This window comes from Vipera ursinii (assembly GCF_947247035.1).
Source record: "Vipera ursinii genome assembly, chromosome: 2".
NCBI lineage: Eukaryota > Metazoa > Chordata > Lepidosauria > Squamata > Viperidae > Vipera > Vipera ursinii.
In genome coordinates, this window is record NC_139513.1 from 1,212,782 (window position 1) to 1,228,907 (window position 16,126).

At 45.0% G+C, this 16,126-nt stretch overlaps 1 protein-coding gene across 1 annotated transcript; it reads left to right on the plus strand.

The window, feature by feature from the left end:
- Positions 1-310: 310 nt before the first annotated feature.
- On the plus strand, positions 311-8,541 carry LOC310633208 (vomeronasal type-2 receptor 26-like; the record flags this gene model as incomplete). Its single annotated transcript, XM_083350893.1, has 4 exons — positions 311-400; positions 1,651-1,857; positions 5,509-5,635; positions 7,637-8,541. The coding sequence occupies 4 exons, from the start codon at positions 311-313 to the stop codon at positions 8,539-8,541; spliced, it is 1,329 nt and encodes a 442-aa protein (XP_083207019.1).
- Positions 8,542-16,126: the final 7,585 nt, after the last annotated feature.

Consider the following 16,126-nt stretch of genomic DNA (forward strand, 5'->3'; position numbering starts at 1 on the left):
GTGATGTCGAATGCAGGTATCTGGCCAAATTGTGCCATCGCATCCAATCTTGCTGTTTCTCTGCTCCTGGGTTCCGATCCTGCTTCGAGCATCCGCCGGGTTGACTGGTTGAGCGCGGCTTCTTCGGCGGTCGATGCTGGGTAGACTGGTTGAGCGCGGCTGCTTCGGCGGTTGATGCTGGGTAGACCGGTTGAGTGTGGCTGTTTCGACGGTTGATGCTGGGTTGATTGGCAGTTGTTAGCAGATACCAAAACAGGATCCCATCCTTGTCTCCACTGTTACGTTTTGAGCAGTAACACACACACGCGTGATGGCTACAAATGATCTTTATTGGAATGGCAGACTGGAACAAATCAAACTGGGGAAACGAGGTTACTTGGGTCCTTTTGTACCTGTCCAGGTGGGTGCTAGCCAATGGATTCAAACCTGGTTTTCCCGCCAGGGTGTCACCCAAAGGGCTTGCAAGGTTTTCCCGCCGAACGTGGCTCCTTGCCGGAGCTGTCCAGCACAGCGCCTCCTGTAGTTGTTAAACTGTATGTCAGTCACATACATTACATCCCCAATCATCACATCATGAAGGATTTTTCTAATTCTTTCCTAAAAACAACTTATACCACCAGCATTCAAACAATCTGTTAAGGAAGTATAATGATGTCAAGTTTCCGATGTATGGGCTTTTCAAGTCCTTTATTAGCCTAATACACTGGCAAATGTATGCTCAATGGAAGCTGGAATCTGAAATCTCCGCCCCTTGCACAATATATTTAAACACAATTCTCCACCTTTCTAATTTTGCCATTAATCATATTCTCCAATTAATTTAAAGAATCAGTTTCCCTTCCGTGAGAAAACCCTCCAAGGTCTTATCTTCTTAGTTAGAAATGGCCTTGAAAGGTGCAATCCTACTTGTCCCCCCTCCCAACCTTAGACTAAATGTATTAAGGCAATACACAAGTTTAACATATGAAATAGCTACTCCTTCATCTCTTGTCAAGCAATAACTTTCGATGTTAGCAGTGTTGACAAACGATACATGTGAATTGGTTTGGAGGACAAGAGAACGAGATGCAGGAAAGGATCAGATAAGATGGTTTGGGGGGGAAGGCAACCCAGAGCTGCATAATAGGCAGAGAAATAAACTCAGAAAAAGTCCTCCCTAAATTTGACTGTCAGAAGAGATGGTGAAAGGTTTGTGCTTCCACACTGCAAGATTTTGTTAATATAGCCTTACAATAAAGTAGAATTACTTCATCTGGTCATTTTCCAATCTCCTCTACCTGAATGAAGATTAGCCTTGCAATTTTCTTCTTAACAAATCCTTGCTTTCTCGTAATCACCCTGTTGTTTGCAAGGAGTTTATGAATATTCTAGTTATTTGTGTATTTTGTTTACTCGAAAGGTGATCTTTGCTAGATTGACATTTTTTGTCAATTACATTTTGTCAGTATGCATTTTATCAGTGTAATACATGATTTAGAAATATTGCTGAATCTTCGTACTTCAGTTTTGAAGATAATGGTAATACCTGTTCTCCCAACTCACAATATTTGCAAGTTAAACCACTATAGAAGAAAGATTCAAATGTAAAAAGTGATAAGAGATAAGAAACCAAGATTTCTGCTTTTAAATTCCTGGATGTTTCCATTCTAGTTCCATCCATTTCTAAAGAAGAGGGAATTGTACAATCTTTCCCTGCTGAAAGTGTACTTGGATCAGAATGGAGACGTAGCAGCAGATCTGCAGATCATTAGTAGATTAGTTCTCCCCAAGGAGGATCCCATGCACAAGCAATTGGGGAGTTTTGAAAGACAAAGAATTACAATCCACCAAGATGCTTTGTTCAAGTTGCTCAACAAGGTGGGGAAAATTTTGATGTCTTTTCTCTTTTTTTCCAAAGCCATTTCAAGTGGGCTAAACCCAGTCAAAAAATAGTGGGCAACCTTCACTGAGAATTGAATGTGTGGAATAAACCTCTATAATTTTCTTAGGCAGATAAGCATGCTTCAATTCTGTTGACCAAGGCTTTTCTTCTTCTTCTTTTTGAAGAGATTTTATTGGTTTTTATAGGATTGGGGAGGGGTATGAAGGGGTGGGAATTAGGGTTAGGGTACAGGGAAGGTTGGGGTGAGGGTTGGGTTTTCTCCCAATAACATTCAATATTTGGCTAACAGCATATTGTCTGGGTAAATATATATAAATTAAAATGATAAAGCTAATGATTGATAACAATAATAAGCATAGTAAATTATCATAAACAATATTAAGTTTTCAAGGCATAGTATTTTTCTTACTAAAATAAAGTCAAAATTACATATCACATTCCTTTCTCTCTAATTCATTTATCTAGCCATTGATAAAATTTATTCCAAGTTCTGGATTAAACTGAATGCTCTTTCTCTTTAAACTCTAATGTTAATCTATCCATTTCTGCACAATCTAATATTTTCTGAATTAATACTTCTTCAGTCGGTAAATTTTTATTTTTCCAATATTGAGCATACATAATTCTCGCTGCTAGCGGTACATGTAACATTAAGTATCCACTCTCCTTGTCATAGTTGGGAACTATCATTCCTAACAAAAATAATTCTGGTTTGAATTCTATTTGTTTTTTTTAATTCTTTTCTCCAACCATATGTGTATCTTAAGCCAGAACCTTTTAGCTTTAGGACATGTCCACCAGATATGAAAATAAGTACCTGCATTCAGGTTTACAGTTTTCATCATTGTTGTGCTCTATTTCCTCTCCAAGTCATTTTATTGGATTGTGGTCTGCCCAGTCATTGGTTTTGATTTCCGCTTCTTGAATCTTTAGTTTCAAGTCCAACAAAATCCATATCATGTTGATTCTTGACCATGATTTGTGTCTATTTGAGTAAAATATATATTGTAGTTTCTCTGGGCTTTTCTCTCGCCATGTATCTAAAATGCTGAATTCTTCTATCATTTTTGAAAATGCTCTAGATAACAAATTTCCTCCTTTCCTTCCTTGCTTGGCACTTTTATAGTCCAAAGTTCCACCCACTGTTGCATTAAAGTCTCCCATTATACAAACATTTTGGTAGTTTAGGTCTAATATTTTCTTACATAGTTCAAGATAAAATTGTTCTTGGTTATCATTAGGTGCATATATTCCAATCATTAATATCTGCTTTTGGTCCATCATAATTTCAACCATTAGAATTCCCCTCTTCATCCACATAGATTTGTTTGGGACTCGTCTTTTCTTTAATGTAAAAGGATATTCCTCTTTTCTTTTTGAGATGCCCATGCGAAGTAGAGTTTGCCAATTTTTGATTGCTCTAAAATTTTGATATGTTTCCTCTTATTATGCGTTTTTGAAGACAAATTATGTCCATTTTTAATTTTTTGTAAGTATGTAAAAAAATTTCTCCCTTTAGAGGGGGAATTTAAGACATTGATATTTATTGATAAGATCCCAGTCTCCTCCATCCATTTCAATTATTGTTGTTGTTGTTGTTAGTTGCGAAGTCGTGTCCGACCCATCGCGACCCTATGGACAATGTTCCTCCAGGCCTTCCTGTCCTCTACCATCTTCTGGAGTCCATCTAAGCTCACGCCTACTGCTTCAGTGACTCCATCCAGCCACCTCATTCTCTGTCGTCCCCTTTTCAATTATATATAGGTCTTAATCTTCTAGTTGATCTTATCTGTCTCTGATCTCTTGGTCTTATGCCTTCTTCTGAGTAGGAGTATGTAGTTTTAGTTTCTTTAGTCTATACCCTCACTCTTTGGTTGGCCTCACCTTTAACTGGCATTTCCTCTTGTTTTTTGGGTTCCGGTTTGTCTCTCTCCAGAAAGGGTCTGTGACTGTCAAAGAACTCCAATGTTTTAAGTGGTGTATCCAGTCTGTATCTTTTCGTATCCCAATAGATTAAAATCCCTTCTGGAATCAGCCATCTAAAGTTCACTCCTTTTTCAACAAGTTTCTTAGTTAGAAATTGGCAAGCCTCTCTTATCCTTCTAGGGATTTGCTTGAGAACCACGATTTCTTTTTCTTTGTATTTCAATGGTTCATCTCTTACTTTTCTCAGAATCTCATCTCTTGTAGCTCTTTTATCAATTTGAGTTGACACGATAGGCCTGGTCTACTTCCCCTTCCATTTGTGACTTCCCAAATCCTAATACATCTGCCAGCAACTCTGTTATCAATTCTAAAAGATCCTCCTCCTTCTCTTCTTGTATGTTTTGAAATCTTAAAAAGTATGATGCTTGCTCCATTTCTATGACCGTAAGAGAGTCTTCCAGTTCTCCATTTATTTGCATCATTTTTTAGTTTTCATCTTTCAAGTCTTCTAGTTTCTATCAACCTCAGTTGACTTATGTCCCATTTTTTGAATTTTTTGTTGATTTTCTGCAATCAGCCAACTTGGGGAAACAGCCAAGTTTCAATCAGAGATAACTCAATTCAGGGAGGGTGGATAAAATTTTCAGGTTTCACCACTATTTATTTATTTTATTTATTTATTAATTGAATTTATATACCGCCCTATTCCCGAAGGACTCAGGGCGGTAGATGGCACTAACTATCAATTCCCACCCTGTTTGCAAGGAAATTAAAAAGAAATAATAATTTTCGAATTTAAAAAGTTTAAGAAGTAAAAATAGAAAGTGAAAGTTATGATGGCTTCCACACAGAATGCCTAGTCCTATAGAGACAAAAGCTTTCCCAAACATTTTTTTTAATTTTAATCCCATTTATATCCCACCCTTCTCTGAATACTCAGGGCGGCTTACAAGCTTAGCAGTAGCCTTCATTCTATGTATATCCCTGCTTATTAAGGCTTTCACACACACCCCAAGCGGCATTATTACAAAGTCAGCTTAATTGCCCCCAACAATCTGGGTCCTCATTTTACCTACCTCGGAAGGATGGAAGGCTGAGTCAACCTTGAGCCTGGTGGGATGCGAACCTGCACTAATTGCAGGCAGCTGGTTGTGGTCCCATCCATGACCATTTATGCCACAAACAGCCTTGTAATAAAATAACATTTTCACTTAGCCGGGAGCTTAAACCACCGCTTGTAGGAATGACTTGGGAAGTCTATCAGTCTCCATTTCATTATTTTATTTATTTTTATTTATTTTATTTATTTTATTAACTTTGCACCAGTAGTTATATGCTTTAAAACTGCTGCTAGTATTTATGAAGAATGGAGGAATGCATGTTAATTCCACTACGAGGAGGAACCCACCGGTTGCCAATTAATGGTTAAATGTTTTCTCAGTTTTATCCCTCCAGACTTTGTTAAGTAGAAAGGTACTTTTTCTTTTTTGTAATCTGATATGTCAGAAGAAAAAGGGAAAAACTGAATGAAGCATCTTCCTGCAATTGTATCTCCTGCAAGCATTTGAAAGGGGTCAGAGATTTCATATTTGTCTGTGTGAAGCCCAGAGACAACTTGGCCAATGCTCATGTCTACCTCCATCTTACATGGATGGTGAGTCCTAACATATTTTTTTGACATTTCTTCTTTTTCTCTTTAGTCTTTGCCTCAGTCTAAATGTGTGGAAAAATGCCATCCTGGATTTGTCAAGCAGGCTCGAGAAGGACAGCCATTTTGCTGCTATGACTGCATTCCTTGTCCAGAGGGGACCATCTCCACTCAGGAAGGTGGGTGACACCATAGGGAAACTTTGATCAATAGGCATGTTAAAGACACATGTAAATTTGATTTTTTTTAGTTCTTAATTTTAATGGTGTCCAATTTCTTCCCTAAATGGGATTTATACGAAAAAATATCTTGAATGATGAGGTAGAATGAAGGATGTTGTGGATGGCATAGGAAATATCCCTTTTATTTGCCAGTTTGGATGTGTCCTTCCACATTTATCTTTGCTAGGAACACATAAATTCTCCGTATCTTGAGAAATGATTTTACATCTGTTGAAAGAAAAATCTTCATCAGGGTCCAGTCCAAGCTGGGAATAAACAATGGAAATTGCTTTAGAAAGAACGTTGAAGTCTATTGAAGAGAAGAGCCAGACAGAAGCGTGGCTCTGGGAAAGCTGACCACATGTTTTTGGAAGTGGTGGGTTTTTATACCTTCTGCGGCTTTTTATGTTGTTTCCTGTTCCTGTTTGAGGATTTGTATTTCCTTTGTCATGCACTTTGTATGTTGGCTTCAAGAAGCAAATGAAAATCAAACAGAGGATTCACCACAAAATCTTTGTGGATATTTCCTTCCCACCTTTTCTTATCTTTCCCATTTTCTTTGTTCTTAAATAGTGATATTTATTCGGCCCTACATGGCATGGGTCCGAAGTACCTCAGGGAGCACCTGCTGCCGGCATCAACTTCCCTCCGCCCTGTGCGTTCCCACAGAGAGGGCCTCCTCAGGGTGCAACCGATCAGAGAATGTCGATTGGTGGCCCCCAGGGGGAGGTCCTTCTCTGTGGGCGCCCCGGAGCTATGGAATCGGTTGCCAGTTGAGCTCCGGATGGCGCCCGACCTTCGCTCCTTCCGTCACGATCTGAAGACACTCTTATTTGAACAAGCCGGCCTGGCCTGATGGGGGATGGCTTGGGTTTTTATTGTTATTTTAATATATGTATTTACTGTTTTTAGTTGGGCATATGTTTAATTTTCTTTTAACTTTTGTATTTTTGTAGTTTTTATATATCTGCCCTGTTCACCGCCCTGAGTCCTTCAGGAGAAGGGCGGTATATAAATAAAATTATTAAATTAAATTAAATTAAATATACAAACAGTTACAACAGGAACAAAAAAAGAATATAGTCCTAGTTCTGAAAGGGGAAAAAAATTACATGCTGTGTTAGGATTAAAATGAACAGAAAAGGGGGGAGGAGAACTAATAAAAGATCAATCTACTTACCATCCATTGATACCAATGTTGAATTTATTCTCTCTTTAAAATTATTTGCCAAATCTAGAGAGTATGGAAATATATCACTTCATCTTCTCATTTCTACAGTGTAAAAAGACTTTGCAGACAAAGTTTGTGTTTTATGAATTCCTTCATGAATTAATTTTCCTTAAGGTCAAGATGCTACCTACCATGCAAGCAGCACACAGGGCCCTGTTTCCAGGAGATCTCCAGGGTTGTTGAAAGAGTCATATTTTAAGGGATTTTTAAAAAGGCCTCATAGTTTGGAGATACTGTGAATTTCTGTGCTCTAATGATTATTTTTGCTGAAATTCACCTTTTAAAACCGTACATGAGAAAGGACCAGGGTATCTGCAGGGCTTCCTCTCCTTGAGGATACCTGCTTGTCCCACGAGAGCAGATAATAATTGGCATTCAAAAAGATATGTTCCCTAAAAGATTCCCACTTGATGGGTCCTCAGATGCCTGCTTTTTCTGGTGTAGCTCTTGCCCCATTGGACCCACTCCCCCTTGAAATTCAATAGGCCCCCATTTTCTTAAACCTGTGGAGACTTGCTACTTCTCCCAACCATTAGGAATAAAGTAAAATCAGTGCAAGATAAAAATCTGGTGGATTACCTCAGAGTAGGGAGGTTGCGGCACCATTATTTCTTCTTTTATTTTTCTTTTGTTGTTCTTGGTTTTAATAGTTATATATATTGGGGAACTTTTTTGCTGGAGTGTAAGAATATACCATCATTAAGACTTTCTTGTTTCTTGTTTCTCAGATACTGACAAATGCACCAAGTGCCCAGATGAACAATATCCAGCCAAGAACCAAGTCCGATGTATCCCCAAAAGAATAAGCTTCCTGTCCTATGAAGAGCATCTGAGCATCAGCCTCATCTCCTTTGCCCTACTCTTGTTCCTAACCACAGGCCTTGTTTTAATCATATTCATTCAAAACCTAGAAACTCCCATTGTCAAAGCCAACAACCGGGACCTCTCCTTCATCCTCCTGATCTCCCTCCTGCTTTGCTTTTTGTCCTCCTTTCTCTTCATTGGCCAACCAAGAAAAGTCACCTGTCTTCTCCGACAAACAATGTTCAGCATTGTCTTCTCAGTAGCCGTGTCTTCTGTGTTGGCCAAAACTATCATGGTGGTGATGGTCTTCCTGGCCTCAAAACCAGGGACTAGAATGAGAAGATGGTTAGGGAAGAGCTTGGCCAACTTTATCATCCTTTCTTGTTCAGTTATCCAAATTTTCATTTGTATCATGTGGCTGGGAGTTTCTCCCCCATTTCCTGACTCTGATCTTCATTCCCAGCCTGGAGAGATCATTCTTCAATGCAATGAAGGATCTCTCACCATGTTTTATGTTGTCCTTGGCTACATGGGTTTCCTTGCTGCCATTTGTTTCACTGTGGCTTTCCTGGCCAGAAATCTGCCTGGAGCTTTCAATGAAGCCAAACTGATCACCTTCAGCATGCTGGTCTTCTGCAGTGTCTGGATCTCCTTCCTCCCCACTTACTTGAGCACCAGAGGAAAATACATGGTGGCCGTGCAGGTTTTCTCCATCTTGGTCTCCAGTGGTGGACTGTTGGGCTGTATCTTCTTCCCCAAGTGCTACATTATCATCCTGAGACCAGATCTAAACACTAAGGGAGATCTAGTGATAAAAGTAGGGAACTGATAATGAAATTGTTTCTTGGGTTCCTAAAATTTAATTATTGATTTTGTTTGTTCTTGGTTTATATGTTTAGTCTGCCTGTTTGACTATTAAGGTTATTTAAAGTATAAGGAAATAAAGAAGTTAGATTAATAAAATTAAAATCCAACATAATTATCAAATAATAAAATAAATTAATAATTAATATTTGTGTTTTTAAACTGTTGCTAGCCCTCCTTTTCCTCAGCATGCAGGTTAACCAATATTTGGATTAAGCAACCCTTTAAGAGAGAACACATAGGAGCATTATCCTGGGCTTTGGACTGCTTTAAGCTTGGTAGGTATCTTTAAAGTTAGTTAGGAGGTTATCAACTTCATCTCCTTCATGATTCTTTCTGAATTGGTATTTCAGTTCCTCCAAGGTCTGTGTCAAGGTTCTGGTTGATGATCCCAACAATGCAAACACCTATGAGACATTCTAATCTCTTCATGTAAATCTTTATTGAGTACATCATTTTGGCACGTATGAAAGCAGAAGAAGCTCTGGCAAAACCCCCCCAAGCCCTACATAGAAAAAGCATAGTATTCTCTCTCCTCCCTCTCAATATTGGGGCCAATTGAATGCAGCAGTATTGTTTTGAGAAAGTTTGGTCAGACACCTGGTAAATGTCCTGGGTTCCCATGGTCTGCTTCCTTAATCATTGAAGTCTGCATTCAAATCTGATTCCTTTCCCCCAAGTACATTGGCAAGCTGAGAAGCAATAACTGTTGCAGCAGGAAAAAAAGGTCCTTTGAAACTTGACAGGCGAACCCTCCTAATATCTAGCAAGTACCTGGAAAATAGCAAACACATATTAAGGCATTTGTTTTCCCTTAATTCCCCATTTAAGGGCCCCTGGCTTTTGAAGATATTCTGGCTGGAATCTACTTATTAAGTCTTCTGCTCTAATGTTATGGGGTTTGATCCAACTTTCTCCCTCACTGGATAACCTCTCCACTGTAATAGATACTGTAGTTTCCCCTTATGGATTCTAAAGTCTATGATTTGCTTAACCTCATAATATATTTCCCCCTCCACCCTTACTGGATCAGGTGCTTCTTTTCCAACTGGTACCAGTTTTGATTATTATTATTATTATTATTATTATTATTATTATTATTATTATTATTATTATTAAATTTTTATACCGCCCTTCTCCCGAAGGACTCAGGGCGATGTACAGGGCATACTTTACCCAGCATTCTGTGCAGTTTCAGTTCTGTAGTCATCGGGTGCATAATTTTCACAATCGGGGAAGGACCTATGTACTTAGGGCCTTGTTTTCACAGGGAATCCTCAACTTTAGGTACTTGGTGCATTGAAACATTTTATCTTTTTTTAAAAAATCCCATTTATATCCCGCCGTTCTCCGAAGACTGAGGGCGGCTTAAAATATAAGCACAAATCAATGTGCTTAGCAATAGCCTTCATTCTATGTATATGCCTGCTTATTAGGGCTTTCGCCACCCCCAAGTGGCATTATTACAAAGTCAGCTTAATTGCCCCCAACAATCTGGGTCCTCATTTTACCTACCTCGGAAGGATGGAAGGCTGAGTCAACCTTGAGCCTGGTGGGATGCGAACCTGCACTAATGGCAGGCAGCTGGTGTTACTTAAGGAGGCATTAGCCCACTGCTCCACCAAGGCTATATCTCCATCTCTTCTCCTCCTATCTTCTTCTATGAGTCTCCCTGTGAGGTAGGACAGATTTATGTCTTCCCTCCTGGCCCCTTCCAGTGAAACAATGAAATTGCTCCAACTCCTGTCCAGGGAAGCCAGAATGATAGCTACCATGTTGGCATCAGTTACAGGGTATTCTCTGGACATCAGTTCTGCCCTGAGTGCCTTTAATTTTGCAAGATGTTCAGGCATGCTGGCACCAAACCTCAGTCTGGTTGTGTAAAACTCAGTTGTGTGTCTGGTGATCGAACCAATGGTATTGCTGTTGAATAAATTGTATAATAACTGCCAAACTTCACCAGCTCTGAGTCCTTCTGGAATGCTGGAGAACAAGTTGTTATCCAGTGAACTCAGCAGCGTTGTATAGGCCTGCCTGTGCCGCCACTCTTCTCGGGGTCCCCACGGAAGTGGAGGAGGTTTCTGTACCATTTCTAGAGTCCCATTCTTTAATAGATATACCTGCACATCTCTACTCCAACTGTTGTAATTCTCCCCCCCAAGTTGCAGTTTTTTAAAGTCATTCGGAAGATTAGATGTTGGAGAAAAGGAATTCTTGTCAGTGGCATTTTGAAACATTTGAGAGGTGTCCATTGAGATAAAAGGTAAAGGTATCCCTCTAGTGGTCATGGGGGGAATTTTTCCTTGATTATTTGGTAAATCCATCTGGGCATGCTCGGGATTCTTCTCTTCCCATGAGGCATAGGGGGGCGGAGCCCAGATTTGCCAGCTGGCAGGAGCTCCAAAGATTTTTCCTGAGGATTGCAAAATGCCTCCTGGCAGGATGGAGGCTGGATGGCACGTGGATTGCCTAGATTGCCTGAATTGCCTTGAGAAGCCCATCGCTGGTCCTGAAGACCTGAAGAGAAGGTGGGAGGCCATGGGGGTTGATGGTTGGTAGGCTCCAGGCTGGACCCCTCCCGGCAGTTAGGCCCTGGGGAGAGGGTAGGCGGCCTTGGAGGGGGGCTGGTCACTCCTGATGTCTTTTTGGCCTCCAGGGCTGCAACCAGGACCTGGATGGCTGTCTCAAGTGCTGATGTATCAGCCTCGGCTGGACAGTCTTTATTGCTATAATAGGATTTTAGGCTTTGTGGTGGGGAGGACCCAGGGGATTGCATGCTACTTCGGCTGGATGCCAGGGATTGCATGCTACTTCGGCTGGATGCCAGGGATTGCTGGGCCTCCAGGCTTAGTTGAGGCCTGTCTTTATTAGACCATGTGGGGTTACTGGGGGCCGCCATCTTGTTTCCTGTGCCAGGCCATGTGGACGCCCTGGGGGGAGCCATCTTGTTTCCGGTTGCCCCAGGAAGCTGTAGCTCACAGTTGGGTGGGGAACTTCGCGCCAAAAGCCCTGGGGTCCCGGGGTCACTAAGGGTGGCGGGTGCCATATTTGGGGGCCTCATGGTCATTTGGGAAAGACTCACCAGGTGTTCAGAGGTTTCCTGGGCTGGTGTCCCCCTCTTTTGTGTTGTAAGGAGCTTTAGAAGCAGCTCTTCACGTTCCTGTTCAGTCATCTTACTCACGCGGCGTTTGGCTTCAGCCAGGTCTGTTTCTGCAGCATCTGAGCAGTCTTGGGCAGTCTGCAAGCCTTCCATGCTTCCCTCTGTGGCGTTCAGTGGTAGGGAGGCATGCAAAGCTCTGCTGGATCCTCTGAGGGAATGGAGGTCATCTGTGCTCTCACCTGCAGCGGAGTTTGCTTCAGGGGCTGGAGGCAGGGATGCCGTCTTTGATTGAAGACTTCTGTTGTGATTCAGGGTCAGCCTGTGGGTCTGGCAGCCGGCTCGGATGTCTCGGATGACTCAGACGAGGGGGAGGAGGAGGGTGTTGAAGACGAACTTGCTGATGATGGCTTGGAGGCTTCGCAGAGCCCCCAGCCAGGCCCCTCTGGCTTGGTGGAGACTCAGCTGCGAGAGGCCGACAGTGCAGATGAAGAGGACCCACAGCTGGCCCTCTGTGGGGAAGGGCTGGTTGCTGAAAGCAACCGCTCCGTTTGAGGATCAAAGTTCCGGTATCTTGTTTCTTGTTCTGTTGTTTGTTTGTGAATTAAACTTGGCAGACGTTTTCCAGCCTCAGACGTTCCAGCCTCTGCCGTTTGTACAGGGGTTGCCTTTCTGCAAGGCTGGTAGCAGGCTGGTACAGAACAGTTTGCTTTCAGCCTCCCACCCCTTACAACTATTATGGAGCAGCTACGTGCCGAGAATGCTCAGCTCACTCAGCAACTCACTTTGCTGGCAGCTCAGGTGGCTCAACTGCAAGCACAGATTCATGCTGCACCCCCACCCAGGAGAAAATGCCAAGTTGCAATGCCGGACAAATTTACAGGTATTCCTAAACAGTTTCCTGCTTTCCTGGGACAATGCCAGCTCTTTATCAGCGTGAGAGCAGCTGATTTCCCCACTGACCGGGATAAGGTGAGGTTTGTGTTAAGCCTTCTTTCGGGGGATGCAGCTCGTTGGGGCACGCCTCTGCTGGCACAACCTAGCCCATTGTTGGACAACTTTGTGGGGTTTTGTGACCATATGCGTCTAATGTACGAGGACCCAATTAAGACGCAGACTGCCACCCGACGCCTGAAAGCTCTGAGGCAGGGTCAACGCCCCCTACAGGGCTATATCAGCGATTTCCGGCTGCTTAGCCAGGATTCCGCCTGGAATGAGGCTGCGCTCGTGGATGCCTTCCAGGATGGATTGTCGGAGGAGATGTTGGATGAGCTGGCCCGTGTGGACATTCCCTCAGATCTGAATGGGCTGACTCATCTTTGCCTGCGGATCGATGCCCGGTTGCAGCAGCGAAAGAGTCGCCGTGCCACCCCACAGACCCCTGCCGCCCCTGTTGTGCGTGAGCCCCCAGTCCAAAGGGAGGAGCCAATGGAGCTGGGTGCCGCCAGGTCTCGTCTATCGGTGACGGAAATGAACAGACGACGATCGGGGGGGGTTGTGTTTTTACTGTGGGGACCCTGGACATTTGGCTGCTTCTTGCCCAAAGAAGCGTCAGCGGGCATCAGTGACCAAGCCTGCCCCGAGACAGTCCCCTACTTTGCTGTCGGGAAATGCCCCGAGCCCGATCTAGACGGTGTGATAGATCGGGCGTCCCACAACAACAACACCGAGTGACGCCGTTCCGATGGTGCCTGTGAACCTCCACGGCATTTGATTTTGGAGGCACGTCTGATCCTTCCTGGCAAGCCAGAGGGGATTCCAGTCCATGCCTTAATTGACTCTGGGGCCACCACAAACTTTATGGACTCAGCCTTTGTGGCCAAATGGGCTGTTCCCCAGTGTCCGGTGGATCCGCCCATGTTAGTGGAGACTATCGATGGTCGAGTGCTCCTGTCCGGGCCTATTACGGCCGCCACGCAACCAGTATGTATGGCCATCAGTTCCCATGTGGAGGCCATCCAGTTCTACATCACTTCAGATCTGCACTTCCCCGTGGTCTTGGGACTGGCGTGGCTCCGGGCGCATGACCCACAGATCTATTGGTCACAGAACTTGGTCACCTTCCCAAGCTTGCAGTGCGTGGACCACTCCCGCCATATCTGTGCTGGCCAGGTGGAGGGTTCCCCAGGGGTTTCCTTGCCTCCCGAACTGTCCGACTTTGCTGATGTGTTCAGCGAGTCAGAGGCGGATCAATTACCCCCACACAGGCCCTATGACTGCTCCATTGATTTAGTCCCTGATGCGCCTCTCCCAGTGGGGCGTTTGTACTCCATGTCGGAGCCCGAGTTGGCTGCATTGCGGGACTTCCTGGAGAAGAATTTGGCTCGCGGTTTCATCCGGCCCTCGTCCTCGCCAGTGTCTGCAACCGTGCTCTTCATCAAAAAGAAGTCGGGCGAATTACAGCTTTGCTGCAAATACCGGAAACTCAACGCCATCACGGTGCGCAACCGTTACCCGCTGCCCCTCATCCCCGAGCTCTTGGACCGACTCTGGGAGGCTAAGATCTTCACGAAATTGGACCTGCGTGGAGCTTACAACCTCGTCAGGGTTCGGCCGGGTGATGAGTGGAAGACGGCGTTTGGTACTCGCTATGGACATTTCGAGTACACGGTGATGCCGTTTGGCCTGACCAACGCCCCCGCTGTGTTTCAGCATTTTATGAACGACATCTTTCGGGATTTGTTGGACCAGTTTGTTGTGATCTACCTGGACGACATCCTGATCTACTCCCCGTCGCGTGAAGTGCATCATCAGCATCTCTGTCAGGTCCTGCAGCGACTCCGAGAACATCGGCTGTTTGCCAAGTTGGAGAAGTGCCAGTTCTACCAGGTGACCATCGATTTCCTGGGTCACCGCATTTCTCCTGAGGGCATCGCCATGGAGCCGAGTAAGGTGGAGTCGTTGCAGAGTTGGCAACCCCCGCGTCGCGTGAAGGATGTTCAGCAACTTCTTGGATTTGCCAACTACTATCGAACTTTCATCCCTGGCTTTGCTGCCTTGACAGCCCCCCTCACCCGGCTCCTGCAGAAGAAGACTCGGTTCCAGTGGAACGCACCAGAACAACAGGCGTTCCAGGCTTTGAACGAAGCCTTCATGAAGGAGCCCATCTTGAAGCATCCTGACCCGCAACGGCCGTTTGTCGTGGAGGCGGACGCCTCCGACATTGCCATTGGGGCAGTGTTACTCCAGGCAACGATGCCCAGCGGTACCCTTTTCCCTTGCGCGTATCACTCGGAAATTGAACCCCTCGGAGCGCAACTATACCATCTGGGAGAAGGAGCTGCTGGCCATCAAGGCGGCGTTCAAGGCTTGGAGGCATCATCTGGAGGGAGCGCGGCATCAAATCGAGGTCCGGACGGACCATAAGAATCTGGAAAGCCTGCAGACCGCTCGGAATTTGAACCAACGCCAGATCCGGTGGTCTCTTTTCTTTGCGAGGTTTGACTTCCGGGTTCGGTACATACCAAGCGGGCACAATCAGAGAGCGGATGCTCTGTCCAGGAAGCCCGAATATACCCGAGTGGAAGACAAGCTTCTGCCCAGGACAGTGATCCCCGTTGAGTCTTTTGCTGCGGTACGGGAGCCGGTTGATATACGGGCTCGGATCCGGGAGGCGCAGCAGCAGGAGGCGTGGGTGGCTCAGCGGAAGGAGGAGGTGGGGCCAGATTCGCTTTGGACGGTCACGGATGGACTCTTGTATTATCGTGACCGGCTCTATGTTCCGGGAGGGCCACTCAGGGGACTCGTCCTCAGCCAGTGTCATGATAACCCGGCAGCGGGGCATTTTGGCCTGTTCAAGACTCTGAACCTGGTCTCCTGTACCTTCTGGTGGCCCCGAGTCCGACACGACGTCCAGTCTTATGTCACCTCCTGCATTCCATGCAGGCAGGCCAAGTCAGCGACAGGGGCCCCACCTGGATTACTGCAGCCTTTGCCAACACCCAAGAGACCCTGGGGGGCTGTGACCATGGACTTTCTGACGGATTTACCCCCATCCTCCGGCTTCACGACAGTGTTTGTGGTGGTGGACATGCTGACCAAGATGGCGCACTTCATCCCCTGTCGCGGCTTACCGTCAGCTCGCGCCACTAGTTGCAGGTTCATCCAACAGGTGTTTCGGCTGCACGGCCTCCCCGATAGAGTCGTCTCCGATAGGGGGGCCCAGTTTACAGCCCGCTTCTGGCAGGAGTTGATGCGTGCGCTGGACATCAAGGTTTGCCTCTCGTCCGCGCATCATCCTCAAACTGACGGGCGAACCGAGAAGGTCATCGGTATCCTGGAACAGTATCTGCGCTGCTTTGTCAACCTGCAGCAGAACAATTGGGTGGACTATCTGGCCATAGCTGCGTTTGCCTTTAACAACTCGCAGCACACCTCCACGCAGATGACACCGTTCTTGGCCAATGTGGGTTATCACCCCCGGTTTTTCCCCCTTTCTCCCGTGGACTCACCG